The sequence below is a fragment of the Electrophorus electricus genome, chromosome 5 (assembly GCF_013358815.1).
Source record: "Electrophorus electricus isolate fEleEle1 chromosome 5, fEleEle1.pri, whole genome shotgun sequence".
Lineage (NCBI taxonomy): Eukaryota > Metazoa > Chordata > Actinopteri > Gymnotiformes > Gymnotidae > Electrophorus > Electrophorus electricus.
The window spans coordinates 6782890-6798149 of NC_049539.1; the positions used below are offsets into that span (position 1 = coordinate 6782890).

The 15260-nt window shown below is 37.9% G+C and overlaps 1 protein-coding gene across 2 annotated transcripts in view; it reads right to left on the reverse strand.

The window, feature by feature from the left end:
- cdh19 (cadherin 19, type 2) overlaps nucleotides 1-5093 on the reverse strand; it is a 17846-nt gene extending 12753 nt beyond the window's left edge. Inside the window, exons 1-4 of one of the 2 annotated variants that reach the window (XM_027018155.2) lie at nucleotides 4888-5093; nucleotides 1965-2172; nucleotides 1432-1751; nucleotides 1-267 (exon numbers count right to left, since the gene is read on the reverse strand). The exon at nucleotides 1-267 is cut by the window's left edge and continues 28 nt beyond it. In XM_027018155.2, coding sequence (XP_026873956.2) covers nucleotides 1-267; nucleotides 1432-1641 — 477 coding nt within the window. In that variant the 5' untranslated portion in view covers nucleotides 1642-1751; nucleotides 1965-2172; nucleotides 4888-5093. The remainder of the gene's footprint in view (nucleotides 268-1431; nucleotides 1752-1964; nucleotides 2173-4887) is intronic. The other variant, XM_027018154.2, reaches the window with a different exon arrangement.
- Nucleotides 5094-15260: the final 10167 nt, after the last annotated feature.

Sequence of the window (15260 nt, forward strand, 5' to 3'; positions counted from 1 at the left end):
CACGTAGGGTTCGTTTATAAACTGGGGGGCATTGTCATTGATATCCTGGACTTTGATGATGAACTCAGACTCAGGCTCCACGGGCTGGTCAGTCCTGCGGTCGATGGCTTGGGCTCGGAGGACATAGAATGCCTTCTCTTCTCTGTCGAGGCCCTTTAGAGTATGGATCTCACCGCTGTACTCGTCGATGGTGAAGACCTCTCCAGCTCCCTCGCCAGTTAGGATGTACCTGATTGTGAAGTCTCCTGTGTCGTAGTTTGATTTCAGCTAAATAAAAAAATTGCAGCAGTTAAATTACAGTAATTACAGGACAATTAAACTGTGCAGCTTCAGAGCAGATTTTAGCACTACGACAAGAGGTGCTTGCAAACAAGAAGACCACTAAATATATATGGGTACTTGTCTTCATCATCATCATCATCATCATCATCATCATCATCATCATCATCATCATCATCATTCTCCCATTTATTTATATAGTGCCCTTCCCAAGCTCAAGGATGCTTTACAATCAAACATAAAGAAATGAAAGAGAAAGTGCATGATTTGCAACAAAAAGGACATTACATGTATAACATGTAATAAATGGCACTGATAGCATAATGAAAACAATGTATTTAACAAAGATATAAATATAGGAAGAGAGGTGGCATCCTGAATAGAGTTATTCTAAACATGGGAAGACTATTCCATATTTTACACAGAAAATGATTGAACACCAATAGAGGTCAAATTAAACCTTGAAACGTGAAGAAGGCTTAACTTTTGCAATGTTAAAGTATGAGATGTGACATATAGAAGAAGAAACTCAAGCAGGAAATGATGAGACAGGCTATGCAAAGCTTTACATGTAACAAGAAGAATTTTGTGCTTAATATGGGATGAAAGTCACTAATGGAAGTGAAAGACAGGCTAAAGTATGGCCAGAGATGAACAATGTTATATAGACGGAAAATGCTGACTTAACTACAGAATTGATATGAATGTCAAAAGTTAGTGTAGGGTCAAAATACCCTTTCACCAGAATCCCATCAATATTGATGCCAAGGCCATATGAGCAATATCAAAGCTTTGGGGCCGATTAGGAGCAACTCAGTTTTGTTAACATTCAATTTTTAAAAAGTACATATACATCCATGTCTTTATGTCATGAATACAGTCAGCTAGGCCAGGTAGTAGTATAGTCTGAGCAGGGCTAATGCTGACATATATCTGAGCGTCATCTGTGTTACAATAAAAATTTAAACCATGATGATATATTATATGGCCAAGTGGCAGCATGTAAATAGTAAACAGTAGCAGAGCTAAGACTGATGCCCAGACTTGCCAGGCTTTCTGGTAAATCTTGGAACTACTGCAGTTAAATTAATATTTTTAAAGGCTTTTCAGCAGCCTTATGGCATCAAGTGCAACTCCAGACTGTAGTTTTACCTGACCAATTATCTTTGGTGTTGGATCCTCCTCCTCAACAAACAGCTGGTTCCAGATCCAGCCACGTTTTGCTCTGAGCTGGGGTGCGTGGGGGCCTTCAGTGAGCTGGCTCTGACTCGGTCTTTGTTTGGACACTGTTACTCCACTCCCCATTAAACCAGTCATGATGGAGATCATGATGACCATGGGAAGAACAGAACAGCCATCCATTGTTTGGCCACTTCCTGTCTCCCTTTTCCCCTGCTCCAGATGATGCGTTTAGACCCCTAGAGCCAGTTAGTGTTCCATTAGAATTCTGGTCCCGTTTTTGTCATGGGTCTCTAAGAGGGTGTTAAGAGGACAAAATGGTCAAAAACATAGAAGAAATTGTTTGTTACAGAGCACATTGCTTTGGTTATGTAATTGCTATGAACAATGATCTCATGGTGAACACAGATATAATAATAATAATAATAATAATAAGAAGAAGAAGAAGAAGAAGAAGAAGAAGAAGATTTCTGACCAGTAAAATCAGAGGAGAAAAAATTGCCTACACAAAGATGCCAAGTGGACAGTATGCATGGAATCTTTCAAGAGTTCCAGGAAGTAGATGACAAATAGAAGAGTCTCTCAAGGCATTGCCCAGAATTTAGGAGATAACAATGATAACAATGCCTATGTGGGAAGGCCTTTGGAAACCATTCCATTTACTGAGGCATGAAGTTCTCCAGATGGTGAATGGAGTGCCATAATTAAATCCCTCTATTCAAAGGAAAGAGGGAGAAAAAAAGTGTGTAGCATCAGAAAAATCATACTACTGTATGTATAATTAAGGAGTTATTTGTATTTGTGTTATTTTTGCACAATTTTGTATATAGCATGTTTTCAATATCTTAATTTTCAGTTATGTACAAAGTGCGACCAAGTACCTCATAAATTATTTACAAAAACCTTTGAGCTACAGATGAAAGGAAAAACTACCAAGGAAGCATAAGAATAATCATACAAGTGAGAATTGCTTCTTCCACCTTGATTAGCTGTTTGAATTCGAAACAGCAGGTTCACATTTCACACAGCAGAGTGAAATGTAATTATCATAGGCACCAACAAGACCCAAAAATGCTATCAAACAAACTTCAGCACAGGCAGACCATCTGCATTTTTTTTAATCTAAGGCCAACCCAGAAGCCAAGTGAATTTTCCTCCAAATCTCAAAAATCAAATTATCAAAACATTCCTGTACATCACCTGGAATATATCAAATACTTTTGACACTCTCCTTTAAAATAGTACCACCAACAATATCTATTAAACCATTAATCATGTCAACATGACACATTTGACTTTGCTTGACTGCACCACCTTCCTCCTTTATTACATCAGATAAAAGAATGATTCTTAAATCAGACTAACACTTCATCATTTTCTCTACATCTTTGCCATGCATTCAAATGACAGGCAAAATGAGTTCATGCAGGATGTATATTATCCTTAAAAGCAATCACCAAAATTTTCTTAAGTATATGACACTTATTTTACTTATTTAAGGAACAAAGCATCATTGTCACTGCTTATGCCAGTCATCAGAATGTGAATATTAGGACCAGCATGATATCTGTTTCTTTTGTTGCATGATAGCTTTGCTAACAGGATCAAAAGGAGCTCAGATTGACCTTGGTATTATGAGCATTGCAATTAGTCCACTTGGATGACTAGATAATTACTGCTCCATCTCGCATGTGAGTTGCCAGTCAAGGCTGGTTGTGCCCTGTCATGATGATAAAAATCAATTACTGATGCTCAATTTCCTTTTTGAAATTCAATTTGCCTTTAGGAATAAGCAGGCACATATGCACCCGTGCAAGCGCGAGTCTTCGGCAAGCCACTTGTATCCGGCATGGCATGGAGAGTGACATTCACATTAGTGGCCAGTGAATCGTGAGCTAATGACGAGCTCTCATAAGGCTGCCGAGCACCACAGCTGCACGCTACAAGCTGAAGCTGCACAGTGCTGGCGTTAGGCTATTTACACTCAATCATCTGTCAGCACTTCACATTGCATTAGCCAGCCACTGTAGGCTTTGCGAAATAAAGGAACCTGAGGGTGCCAAATTGTTGTTAGGAAATTTTGAAGCAAGTAGGTTTAAAGCCCTGAGAGCATGCACAAGAAAGGTGGAGGTGGGGGTCAAGAGATGCCCTATCAAAGAAACTTTCAATATATTATTATAGTTATATTTCTTCAGCTGTCTTTTACAGTTTTTTGTATTGTGTGTGTGTGTGTGTGTGTGTGTGTGTGTGAGAGAGAGAGAGAGAGAGAGAGAGAGAGAGAGAGAGTTACATGTGCTCTCTATCATATAAAATTTTATCCACTCCAAATTTTTGTCTGATAACAAGTCACAGATCTAGTACTTTTTAGCACTGTTTAATTGGTTATTGGGAGGGCCCATGTTGGGACCTGCTGTTTTACTTTATGCATCATAGATTAATGACACCTCATTTTTTAATGTGTAACCATCCATATCCAATACAAAAACAAAACAGTTATTTCCATATATGACTTAACGATTGTTTTTGTAGAGTTACTGTAGGGATGTTCACATCAGTAAAGTCAAAGACTCAGATCAACAAACAACCTTTGGCAGTAATTGAAATACATTTTTAAAGGTTTCTAGAAGGGGATTTTGCATAAAACAACCAGCAATCAATTACATGAGGAACCACATGAAAAAACTTCAGATGGTTTACAACGAAACCTCTTCCATATCGGCTTATAATGGTACATAACACTTCTAGTCAGACAATCAGGCATTTAAAACAGAAAATTGCATTGCAAAGTCCTGATTATGAATTTAGCTTTTCAATTAAACATGAAAATATTTTAGATTTTAAACATCCATGCCTGTCTGCTCCTCTGCCTGTCACTCACACACACGCGCGCACACACACACACACACACACACACACACACACACACACACACAAACACACACACACATACACACACACACACACACACAGCCTTTTTTTGACATGTCAATTCACATAAACCTTAATTTTGAATATTATTATTATTATTATTATTACTATTACTGTGAATCAAGTTGATTAATCTGATTGACCTGATATTTGTCAGTCATGTAAGATAATCAAGCTATCAGTTGTAAAATATAATTAGGAGCTCAATGGTGTGTGAAGCAGCTTTTTAGTATAGCAAAAGGTCAGTCCATATGTCAGTACAGAACATCTGGATATTTAGAATAAAGAAAATTGCCTACATCTAGCATTTATGCCTCATACATTTAAAATAGTAAAAGAGGTTTTAAATAATGAATAGTCTTGCTAGTTGCAGCTGAAAAGTTTTAACTCTTCAATTATAGCTTCTAGATGACTTAGCTTAGGGTGCTAGTCTGAAAAGCATGTCTCCTATTGCTAAAGAAAACTATTACATCTCCCCAAATGGGAATAACAGCAACTCACCTTCCTGAGTATGTGACCTCTCCTTACTCCACTTCAGTTGTTTAACCTTAAGCTGTCTTAGAACTGAGAAACAGCTTCATAGATTCCACGGCTGCATAGTATGGTTGTAAGGCTAATGCCCACTCTGCTGATGACCTCTCCCTTTCTCCTCCATCCCTCTCTCTCCCCCCATTCTCAATAACTTCCCGAGGAGAACAAACAGTGGTAGTATTGTCTGGCTCACTATTTGAACCACACTAGCAACACACAAGCCATTATTTTCCATGCAAACAGCTGAGGCTGGAATACAAATGGATTTCTATCCTTTATTCCACCATCTCTTTCTTTACTTCTGTCTCTGCCTCTCTTCTTTCCCCTCTCTCTCTCTCTCTCTCTCTCTCTCTCTCTCTCTCTCTCTCTCTCTCTCTCTTACTCATACAAATACACACTCTCTTTCTCTGTCTCTCTCTGTCTCTGGCTAACAATAGGGCACTTATTAGAATCTCACTGGCTGGGTACGAATTGCATCCATCACGGAGGCAACTATTTCAAAGGATGATAAGAAGCATACAGTCTGTTTTTTGACATTTAGACTGGAGGAGAAAGGCCTCCAGGCAGGCCCAGCGTTCATATTGGCATAAAGAGATGAGACGCCCCCATGACCCCTGCGTCTCAAATTCATTAAAGGTTTCTGAAGTGTAACGACTTGTGAGCTCTGCCAAGGCTCCTCGCTGGCAGCCAAAAGCAATGGTTCCTTCGAAGAAAAGGGGGGAATAATTGTGCTTGCTAGTGATTGTGTTTGTTACAATTACACTGCATTTCAAGCAGACTAAATCAGAAAAAGATTTACACAAAGCTCCCTGCTGTAGGGTGAGCAGTCTTGAAAAAATATTTAAAATAATAACTTACAAAGTAAATAAATAATACACTACAGGAATTAACCATGAGTGTCTTCGTGAAACCTTGCTTACAAGACTACAGTTACAAGCTCCATTAATTTGGATTTGCACCAATATTTTGCTTCATATTACCTTTGTCTTGATTAAACATAATCCACTTATTTTATGTAGAATTAGAAGTAAATTACAGTATGTTATTACATTATTGATTTGTGCTTTTAGCAAGTATGAATCCATAGAATAATTCTGTTCAACAAATATGATTATTTCTCATTTATGTTGTTACTTTGCCCTTCAGGCTATTTTGCCTCTGGATTTGACAGAGATTTTCACCTTATGTTCATTACATGGTTTACCACCCACCATATTCAATAGTCTTAACCACTGTCCATATGTTTACATTCAGTAATATTATGCATATCGTTAACCCTGCTAGCTCATTAAAATGAGACATTTACCTCAACAAGAATGCAAAAGTTCAGCGGTTTATCAGTGAGCCATATAAACAGGAATTTTCTAGGCGTAATACCAAGGACATATCCCCTGATGTATTGGCAGTGTTCATTCCTCCCAGCCAGCAGAGCAGGGGGATTTGTCATTTGTAACTGCAGATTAGTTCCGTCTGTGAACTCCGCAACTCCAGTTCTGATAGCGTATCAAACAGAGAAATGTCACGGGCCTGCACTGTGACATTTCGAGGCCTCGTTTTAGAGCAGGTCTAATTGAGCCTCCCTTATTATAATGATGGAGAATAGCCCAGTGTACCAGGGAGAAAACATCACACTGGAGTGGAGCTACAGCTAGGGGAGGAACTGCATTTTACACATCACATAGTAAAAAACTCGAGTGTGAAAACATCCATCTGTCCACCCACACAGTCAGCCAATTAAACAGGAATATATATATATATATATATATATATATATATATATATATATATATATATATATATATATATACATACATACACAGTGTAACAGTGTAATGTGTGCATCAGCATTGTATGCTGTGAGATATTATGTTACTTGAAGATTCTCTCTGTCTCTCTTTCTCTCTGTCTCTCTCTATCTCAAACACACACACACACACACACACACACACAAACACATACTTACAGACACACACAGACAAAGAGAGAGTGTGTTTTGGGCTGTAAACTTTTTAGGAAAATGTTGCTGTATTGGGATCATGCATTGAATGTTAAAGGAACAGTTCAGTCAGATTTGACTAACAGTGACTGAACACCAAAGCTGCCAATTAGCATGGTGCCCTCTTGTGGCCCCTCGGTCTCAGTGCTGTTAAATTTAACATTTTGACTGAACCGGTCCTTTAAGATCAATAGTTAGAGACTCAGCTGAAAAGTCAAAGTCAAAGTCAAATTTATTTATATAGTGCTTTTTACAACAGCCGCTGTCACAAAGCAGCTTTATACATGTCCGAGTCCAAGTGCAAAAAAGTACTGAGTGCTGATTTTATGGTGCTTGGGAAACTAAACCAAGACCAAGGCAAATCACATTATGATATTATTATATTTACATTTTCTCACTGATTCTTTGTCCAGCATTTACATTAGTTAGTATAGGCATTATGTGTTTTATTACCACTGACTAACAACTGACCAGCTAATGATGGGCCTGCTGGAGCAGCCTGCTCAAGTGCACCATGGCAACATCTGTCAGCTGGGATCAAACGTAACAGTTCTTGAGTCATAGCTTGTCATAGCAAACCAGCACTGTAATCCTCATACCTGCTGTTATAGCAAATTAGAATCCAGTCATTTGCAAGACATGCACACCTCTGTCATTTCAGTTTATTAGTATAATGCTACTTGGCAAATCAGAAAAGATCCAGACCCTTGTAAATGCTCTGGGCACATTCTCAGGGCAGAAATGCAATGTTCAAATTCCATTCACGATGGCTCATTTCCTTGTTGGCCCCTGAGTCAGGCCATGAGCAACATTATGTTAGTTACTGATGACAGTGAGAATTATTTTATTGACACTGAATGTGTGGGGTAAGTTCACCACTGTTTTCCATCTCTTAGCTTCATAAAAAACATACATCATGCAGAAAATTGTGCATAAAGCTTAAGTGAGGCCAAACTGCACTAATATAATTTTTGTCAATGAATATTATGATGTTGAAAGTCTTGCAATATGAAATCTTTGAAGAAATATGAATAAACAGCTGAAGCTTGACTGAAGCCCATGGCACAGTGAAGAAGAACTGGTACTGTGGTTAAATCAGTATGCGCTGAAGCTTAAACTGTTCAGAAAAGATGCCACATATGATTAATGGCTGCACTTAAAAAGTATTTACACAAATAAGTTGAAAAATATTGATCCAGCCTGGGCAGTACAGAAGATTGTGGCAGCCCTGAGGGACGCACCTCTCCAGTTAAAATGCAGATCACCCCCAGGGAGGTTAAATTGAGACGCAGATTGCATCTGATTGATCAATGTGGAGCTCTGCTGAGGCATCAGTCTAAGAGGGGCTGGGGAGGGGAGGAGAGACTGAGAGCATTAACATGTATCAGCAGTCATGTCCTTGCAGTGTCCTCTACAAAAGGCACATGCAGAGCAAATGATTCTGGCTTAGTCAGGAGGTAGCACTGGCTTAGTGAGGAGGTGGAACTAGCTTAGTCAGGAGGAGCCACTGGCACAGTCAGGAAGAGGAACTGGCTTAGTTGGAGGAGCCACTAGCTTAGTCAGAAGGCACTGGCTTAGGAGGAAGTACTGGCTTATTCAGGAGGAGGCACTGGCTTAGTCAGGAGGCATTGACTTAGTCAGGAGGTGGCACCGACTTTGTCAGAAGGAGGCACTGGCTTAAAAGGAAGCACTGGATTAGTTAGGAGGAGCCACTGTCTTAGGAAGAAGCACTGGCTTAGTCAGGAGTAGGCATTGGGAGGGTCTCTACCGCTATCTAATTCTCCATCTGTCTTGATCTCTATTTATCTGCCTCTTTTTTCTTTTACACTTTCTCATGTCCTTTTTCTCTCTCCATCTTTCTATCTCTTTCTTTCTTGATCCATCTTTTCCTTCTCATTTCATACATACTCTCTTGTTTGTTTGGTTGCACTCTCTCTCTCTCTCTCTCTCTCTCTCTCTCTCTCTCTCTCTCTCTCTCTTTAACAACCATGCCTTCCATAAAGACAGAGCACCACTGGGAGCTCCTTTGTTGCTCCCTATGTCATGGTGCCTTGGTAAAAGAATGTGAAGTTTCAATTCTTCTCTAAATTACCCAAGGCCCTCTAGTTTACTCAGGTGCTCTCTCAGTGTGACTTGTGTTTGCTTGAAGAGACAATGCTCCAGGATTGTAATGCACCATGACAGTGCCTGTTTATTATTTTTGTTGGGATGCACTTGTGTTTTGTTTTTATAGTCAAAGACTGTTTTGTACTGCTTTTGCTTTGTTTAGCCTGGATTTTAGTTTCTTTCTCTCCTGTATGTGTCAATTAAACGAAAGTGTAGGAAAAAATGCACTTTTTGGATTTATAGTTTAAAATATATTCTCATACCAAGTCCTGTAATACAGTTATCCAACAGGAATAGGGGTTTACCTAGAATGAGTGACCTTTTGTGTTTAAATATCGAATGGAGCTGCAATCATTGCAGTAAGCTGCTTAAATATGTCATACGTCATAGGCTTCCTATCCAAAAATGGGACTATTTGGCAAGAACAATGAGGCAAGCACAGTTTTACTGGACTGCCATTCAATGTCAAAAGTACATCTGAAATGCTTGAAGAAAGTAAAGAATGTGAACAATGGTCTGTGTCTCACTGCTGAGAAAAATGCCTTGGGGAACCGAGGCATCTTACAAGCAAATCCATTGCCTAGAGTGGCAAAGTCCAACTTGTATTTTGCAAGTATCAGTTATATCCATGGCTAGCTAACAATAAATGTTAAACATAAAGTCTACTAATTATAGTTTATCCACATTTCATTAATGGGAAGGTAGTAACTCATAAATAACATTACCTTAATGTGATTAGTTTATCCTTGATGCTTTTCACTGCAGTGTTCAAGAACTCACTTGTCAAAAACTCATATGTCAAAGTGTGACTGATGCGACTGATCGTTCATCTTACACAGCTATCTAGTTAATAAATAGGTCTGTTGGCTCACTAAAAGCAGCTTGTGTTTACAACTCCTAGACAGCAACAGTGAATTTCATGCTGGGCAAAGCAGAACACACTAGATTGATACTAATTACAGTTATCCTCATTATCATTAATGTCATAACAAACACATTATATTATGAGCCAGGAAGTTAGCATTTTACCATAAAATCTTACTAATGTTAGCTAGTTAGCTAGTGGAGAAAATAATAATTCTTGGATGTAATCCAGACATTTAGCTATTCATTTATTTACTTGATTAATGGGAGAACAAGGATCACATTTCACAGGCAATAAAGTGTTTATTGCTGTCTTCACTGCAAACCACTTTGTGTGAACCGCAAACAGCTAAATACCTAGCTAGCTACTCCACAGATGCCCTGAAATCTCTCGAGCATGAACATTTCAACTATGGGACTCAGTCAGCCAATAAGCAAAAATGCCTCTTCTAGTATAGCAAAGATATACAGGTTTACAAAAAGTATCTTTAATATAGTTGACTTGATGTTTGCTTATGAAAAACTACATCATGAACTTCGTATTGTTGCATTTTCAATGCTTAGCCCTCGTTCTTGAAGGACTGAGTCTAGTAGTGTTTATGATGACACAGTGGCCAATCAGTTGAAAGGCAATTACAAAAACCTGGACAAGTTTTAGAGTTAAGGGCCAGGAACAAACAGCAGGGACATACAGGGGGGAAATGTCATGCAGCCTCCACCCAGGAATCACACAGGCACCACTCCATCACCGTCAACTGCAGATGTATTTTACATAATTACATCAACGCTATCTGTGTATATATAATGTCTCTTTTATGTGTTGTCGCCATCTTACTTGTGTGTACTCATATGTTCCACAGTTTCATTATTCTTTTGATTTCCTCATATTTACAATTTCCTTCATTTTTTGCTTTGACCTGTCTGTGTTAAATAAAATGATTCACCCTTGAGTGTGTTTTGTCCTGCTGCGCTCGTGTTGACCAAGGCTCATGAAAAATCTGAAGACAGCTTTGACACACCCTTTGCAGTAAATCTATGCTATTTTGATGACTCTCATACTGTGAGATGAACAAAAGCAGTGGCTTTTGTGGCACTAACGTCTTCATAGCATTGCATAGAATATGATCAGAATAAACTCAGCTAAGGCAAGTTATGAGGGAAACAGTCAAAGTCTGGAAGCCATTTCTTTTATCAAAGCAGCCTTGGACAGTAGAAAATGGAGATCTCATTTTTTCCTGTGTCTGAATTGTCTTTTATCAGTGCATAGATGGAAGCTTCAGGTCTCTGTGCACACACACTCATGTACACACGCAAACACACAGCATGAGAAATCAACATAATGTTAAACTCATCCTGCATCACTTCTGCCACTTTCTTCTAGAAAGACAGAGAAAACAACTTACAATTTATTTTCCTGAATGTAATTAATAAATAATATTGATGAATGTGACAGATCAGGTGATCAAGTTGGGGTCAAACTACATTGAACGTGTAAACCCATTGTCCCATGTCCATTCAGCCATTCAACAGATGTCAGAATATTTCACTGCAGTTAATTACTACCACTACACCACCTCAGAGCTTGTCCATTTTACTCTGGTTTAATTAATTTACAGACTCTAGTTTTCATGAGAGACATAACATATAGCCAGTGCAAATGCTCTAAATAATATTAAAACATTAATCAGCACATTTGCTTGTTCATTTGTTGGTTTGTGAGATGATACCCAATATATTATTGGTAGGTCAGAACAACTGAGAATATGTTTATGATTATTTATGTTGTTAGTATCTGGACATTAAACTAAAGCGCAGAAGACTAATGACTCACTCTGTCAGCTCCTAGACTATGGAGCAGGTTGGGACTCCACTTTGTTAACTCTGTCTTCTAAACTGCCCCCAATTCAGTAGTTCAGTAATACTTCTATGAAGTATTACAAGAGTGTCCCTCATCTCTCTCTCTCTCTCTCTCTCTCTCTCTCTCTCTCTCTCTCTCTCTCTCTCTCTCTCTCTCTCTCAGGTTGAGGTGTTTCCAAATCTTTAGTAATGCCTTACTACCAGTAGTGAAGAATACTTGTTTAAAAAAATAAATCATACCACGTTTCAAAAAAGGAAACATGGTATGATATTACAAAATTCAAATACTTACATAGCTGCCACATTATGGTTTTGGTGTAGTTTCGCTGTGGTTTCTGTTAATACTTGACACCCTGAAAGCAAGAAATCATCAATACTGCACACAGTTCTTCTTGCATTTACTTTTCACTGAATGATTGACTGATTGCTTCTAAGCACTCCCAGAGTAGTTACCAATTAAAGACAAATTCCACCACTTACATTTAAGATGTTGTGATCCTATCTTGGGATATATTCTGTGATCTCGTTCATCTTTCATAATTCTGTGTTCTTGGGATAGCTCATCCCAATTTAGCATCTAGTATATTATTATCTGATCCATCATAAGATATTTTTTGGGTTCCTTTGAGACAGTTGTAATTAGTGGGTAAACAATTTCTATTCTCAGCTCAGAAAGTGCTGAGAGTTCCCTAACACTGTCTGTCATACACACCATTGTCGAGAAATTAACTAGATTTCACTCTCCACACATCTTAGAATCTTACTGTCAAATAAGTATTCGAACAGAGATGCATCTAATGTGAATGTGAACTTTGCTGTATTACTGATTGTTAGTTATGATATCTCCTTCATTCGCTCTCTATTATTTGCTCTGTCTGTCTGAACCTAATATGAAGATGAAGAAGACATATATATTTATTCAAACTTGTTTTCCCTCTGTGTTTGTATAGCTGGCAAAGCTAGTTTTGAAATAAACTGGAATTAATTATTCATGCACCTTGTGCTAGAATTGCATCACTGATCATACAGAAATAATGAGGGTTTTGTCGTAAACTATACACACAGCCAAAATTAAAACAGTTTCATACAGCTCACATAAATGATCTTCTAGTGAATGTTATGCCATGTAAGAGTGTGATGAAAAAGTGAAACATCCAAACCCAACAGCTGCTAGCTGTGAACTCTTCCAAGCTGTGAAGTCCTGAACTGTCAGAAAATAAACGCCCTCTTCAGTTAAAAAAAAAAAAAAAAGAAATCTCTGAGCATTCAGTCCCCATGGGAAGATGCCTGGCACCCCAGTCAAAGCTCCAACAGACATGTGCATCTGTTTAGCAGGTTGTGGAGAGATTAGAGTGTAGATAAAATGTGTGTATTTGTCTGGGATCAGTGTGCCTCAGAAACATGTTCTGTTCACAGCAGAAGCCATTGAGTGAGTTTAATCATAAGTGCTGTATCTTTGTGTTTTGATTCAGGAATGCATCTCTAGTTTCTCTTATGAAAGCAATATGCGCAATATTAATATGCATGACATTAAATGACTTTACACCTTCTCAAACATCTTGATTAAGTCATACTTCCTATTTCTTAACAAGGAGAGAAGGAGCTGGTTCAAGAACTCCTTATATAATAATAGGATAATAATTATATAATATATTTATATATTATATACATATAATATATTTATAATAGGAGACTATTATAAAATGGGACTATAAGAGGGAAAAATATGGGAACTCATCATTTTATAATAAACATAAAACTAGTAATTAACAATTAAACTTTATGTAATATTGTCATCAAAAATGGCTTTTCAAAAACGTGGACAATAAAAAGTGGGTTTTACTGCAAATATTAGACAAATTGTTTTTGGAAATTGCCATGGTACAGCAACCACCCCCCCCCCCCAAACGTTTCCATGTATGTGTGTGTGTGTGTGTGTGTGTGTGTGTGTGTTTGTTTGTATTGCTATGCCCTCTCATGTCGTTCACCTGATCCTTGTTGTGTGTAATTGTCATGCATGTATATAAGTCTTGTGTCTTATCATTGAGGTTGTTGGTGTTTGAAACTACAGCCTACATGCTACATCGGGATGTTAATTGTGTCAGTAAATATCTGTTTCAATGTGCCTCGTCTCCACATCCTGCTTAAGCCTCCAAACGTCACAGAAATGATGATGACAATGAAAAACATTACCATCTGCTGATGGTAATCAAAACATTATTTGAAGTGCTATTGCACATTTTCATCTGAAAAAACAAACAAACTTTCCTTACATCTAAAAATAAGCATCTAGTATGATTGTCTGATTAACTGTCTAATAATGGTAATTCAGTACCATTATTACAGAAATTTCAGGATTTACACAATCTAGACAAATTGTTTTTACCAAGTGTTCAATTTTGATTTCCAGTTTGGATTTTATGCATATAGATATTATAATCTAATAAATCCCCAGATAGTAATTTCTTAAATACATAGTGGTTTATATGGTCAATAGTAACAACTACAACATCAGCTTTTTGTTAAGATTACTAAGGTAATTAATGAAAAAAAACTGGAATGAATTGTAAATTGCTGATAAAGAAATCAAATAAGATTCACTGAGTAGTTTTACAAGGCCAGAAAATAGAAGCAAAAAAACCTTTACATAGTATGCTTATGTGTATAAATCTGTGGGGCTGGGGGCTTGTGTCATCACAGGCTCAAGATAGTGTGTAATTGAACTGAACTGCCAGAACCATTGGGTGAGTGAGCTGAGTCAGTGTGGTGACTGCTGAAGAGGCATTCAGAGCCCAGGGCTCCGAGTCGGAGACCAACCCAACACACACCCCACATCAAATTTTCCACAATCCCCAGGCAGGGAAAAGGACAGCTAAATTAACACTTACATGCATGGATAACCCAGCCATCTAACACAAATATATCTACAAACTGCTATGATAGTGTGAATCTGTCAGAACATTTTATTATTACAATAATATTTCATAATTATTTATAATGTCATTTTAATAATAAAGTAAGTACATTCATTTTGAAATTTCCAATCAGGACAAACACAATACAGACAAATTACGTTTCCTTTATTTAAATATTTGTAAATATTGGTAAATTGTTCAAAACAAAATGGGTGAGAAAATATATGGAAATAGAACCTACTAAACAATGATGATGCGGGAGAAGAGTTGACTGATCATACATTCACCACCCACTTTATTAGAAAATATACCTAGAGACTACAGCTGCTGCGCTGACCACAGGATCACTGTTGACTGAATATTTTTTGGGTAACAGACAACTTTCAACCCAGACACTGACATATATACACTGACATATGAACATTTACATATAAAACATCAGAGCTGCTATGTTGCTGCCATACCACTACCCCGTCAGTGCTCTGCTGTATTGAAAATGGCCCATCACCCAATTGATATACAGTTGGTCCTGTGGTGCAGTGGGGTAGATGGGTAGCGGGTGGAGAGAAATTGTTCTTGCAATAAATGGGATAGTCTGTAAGTCT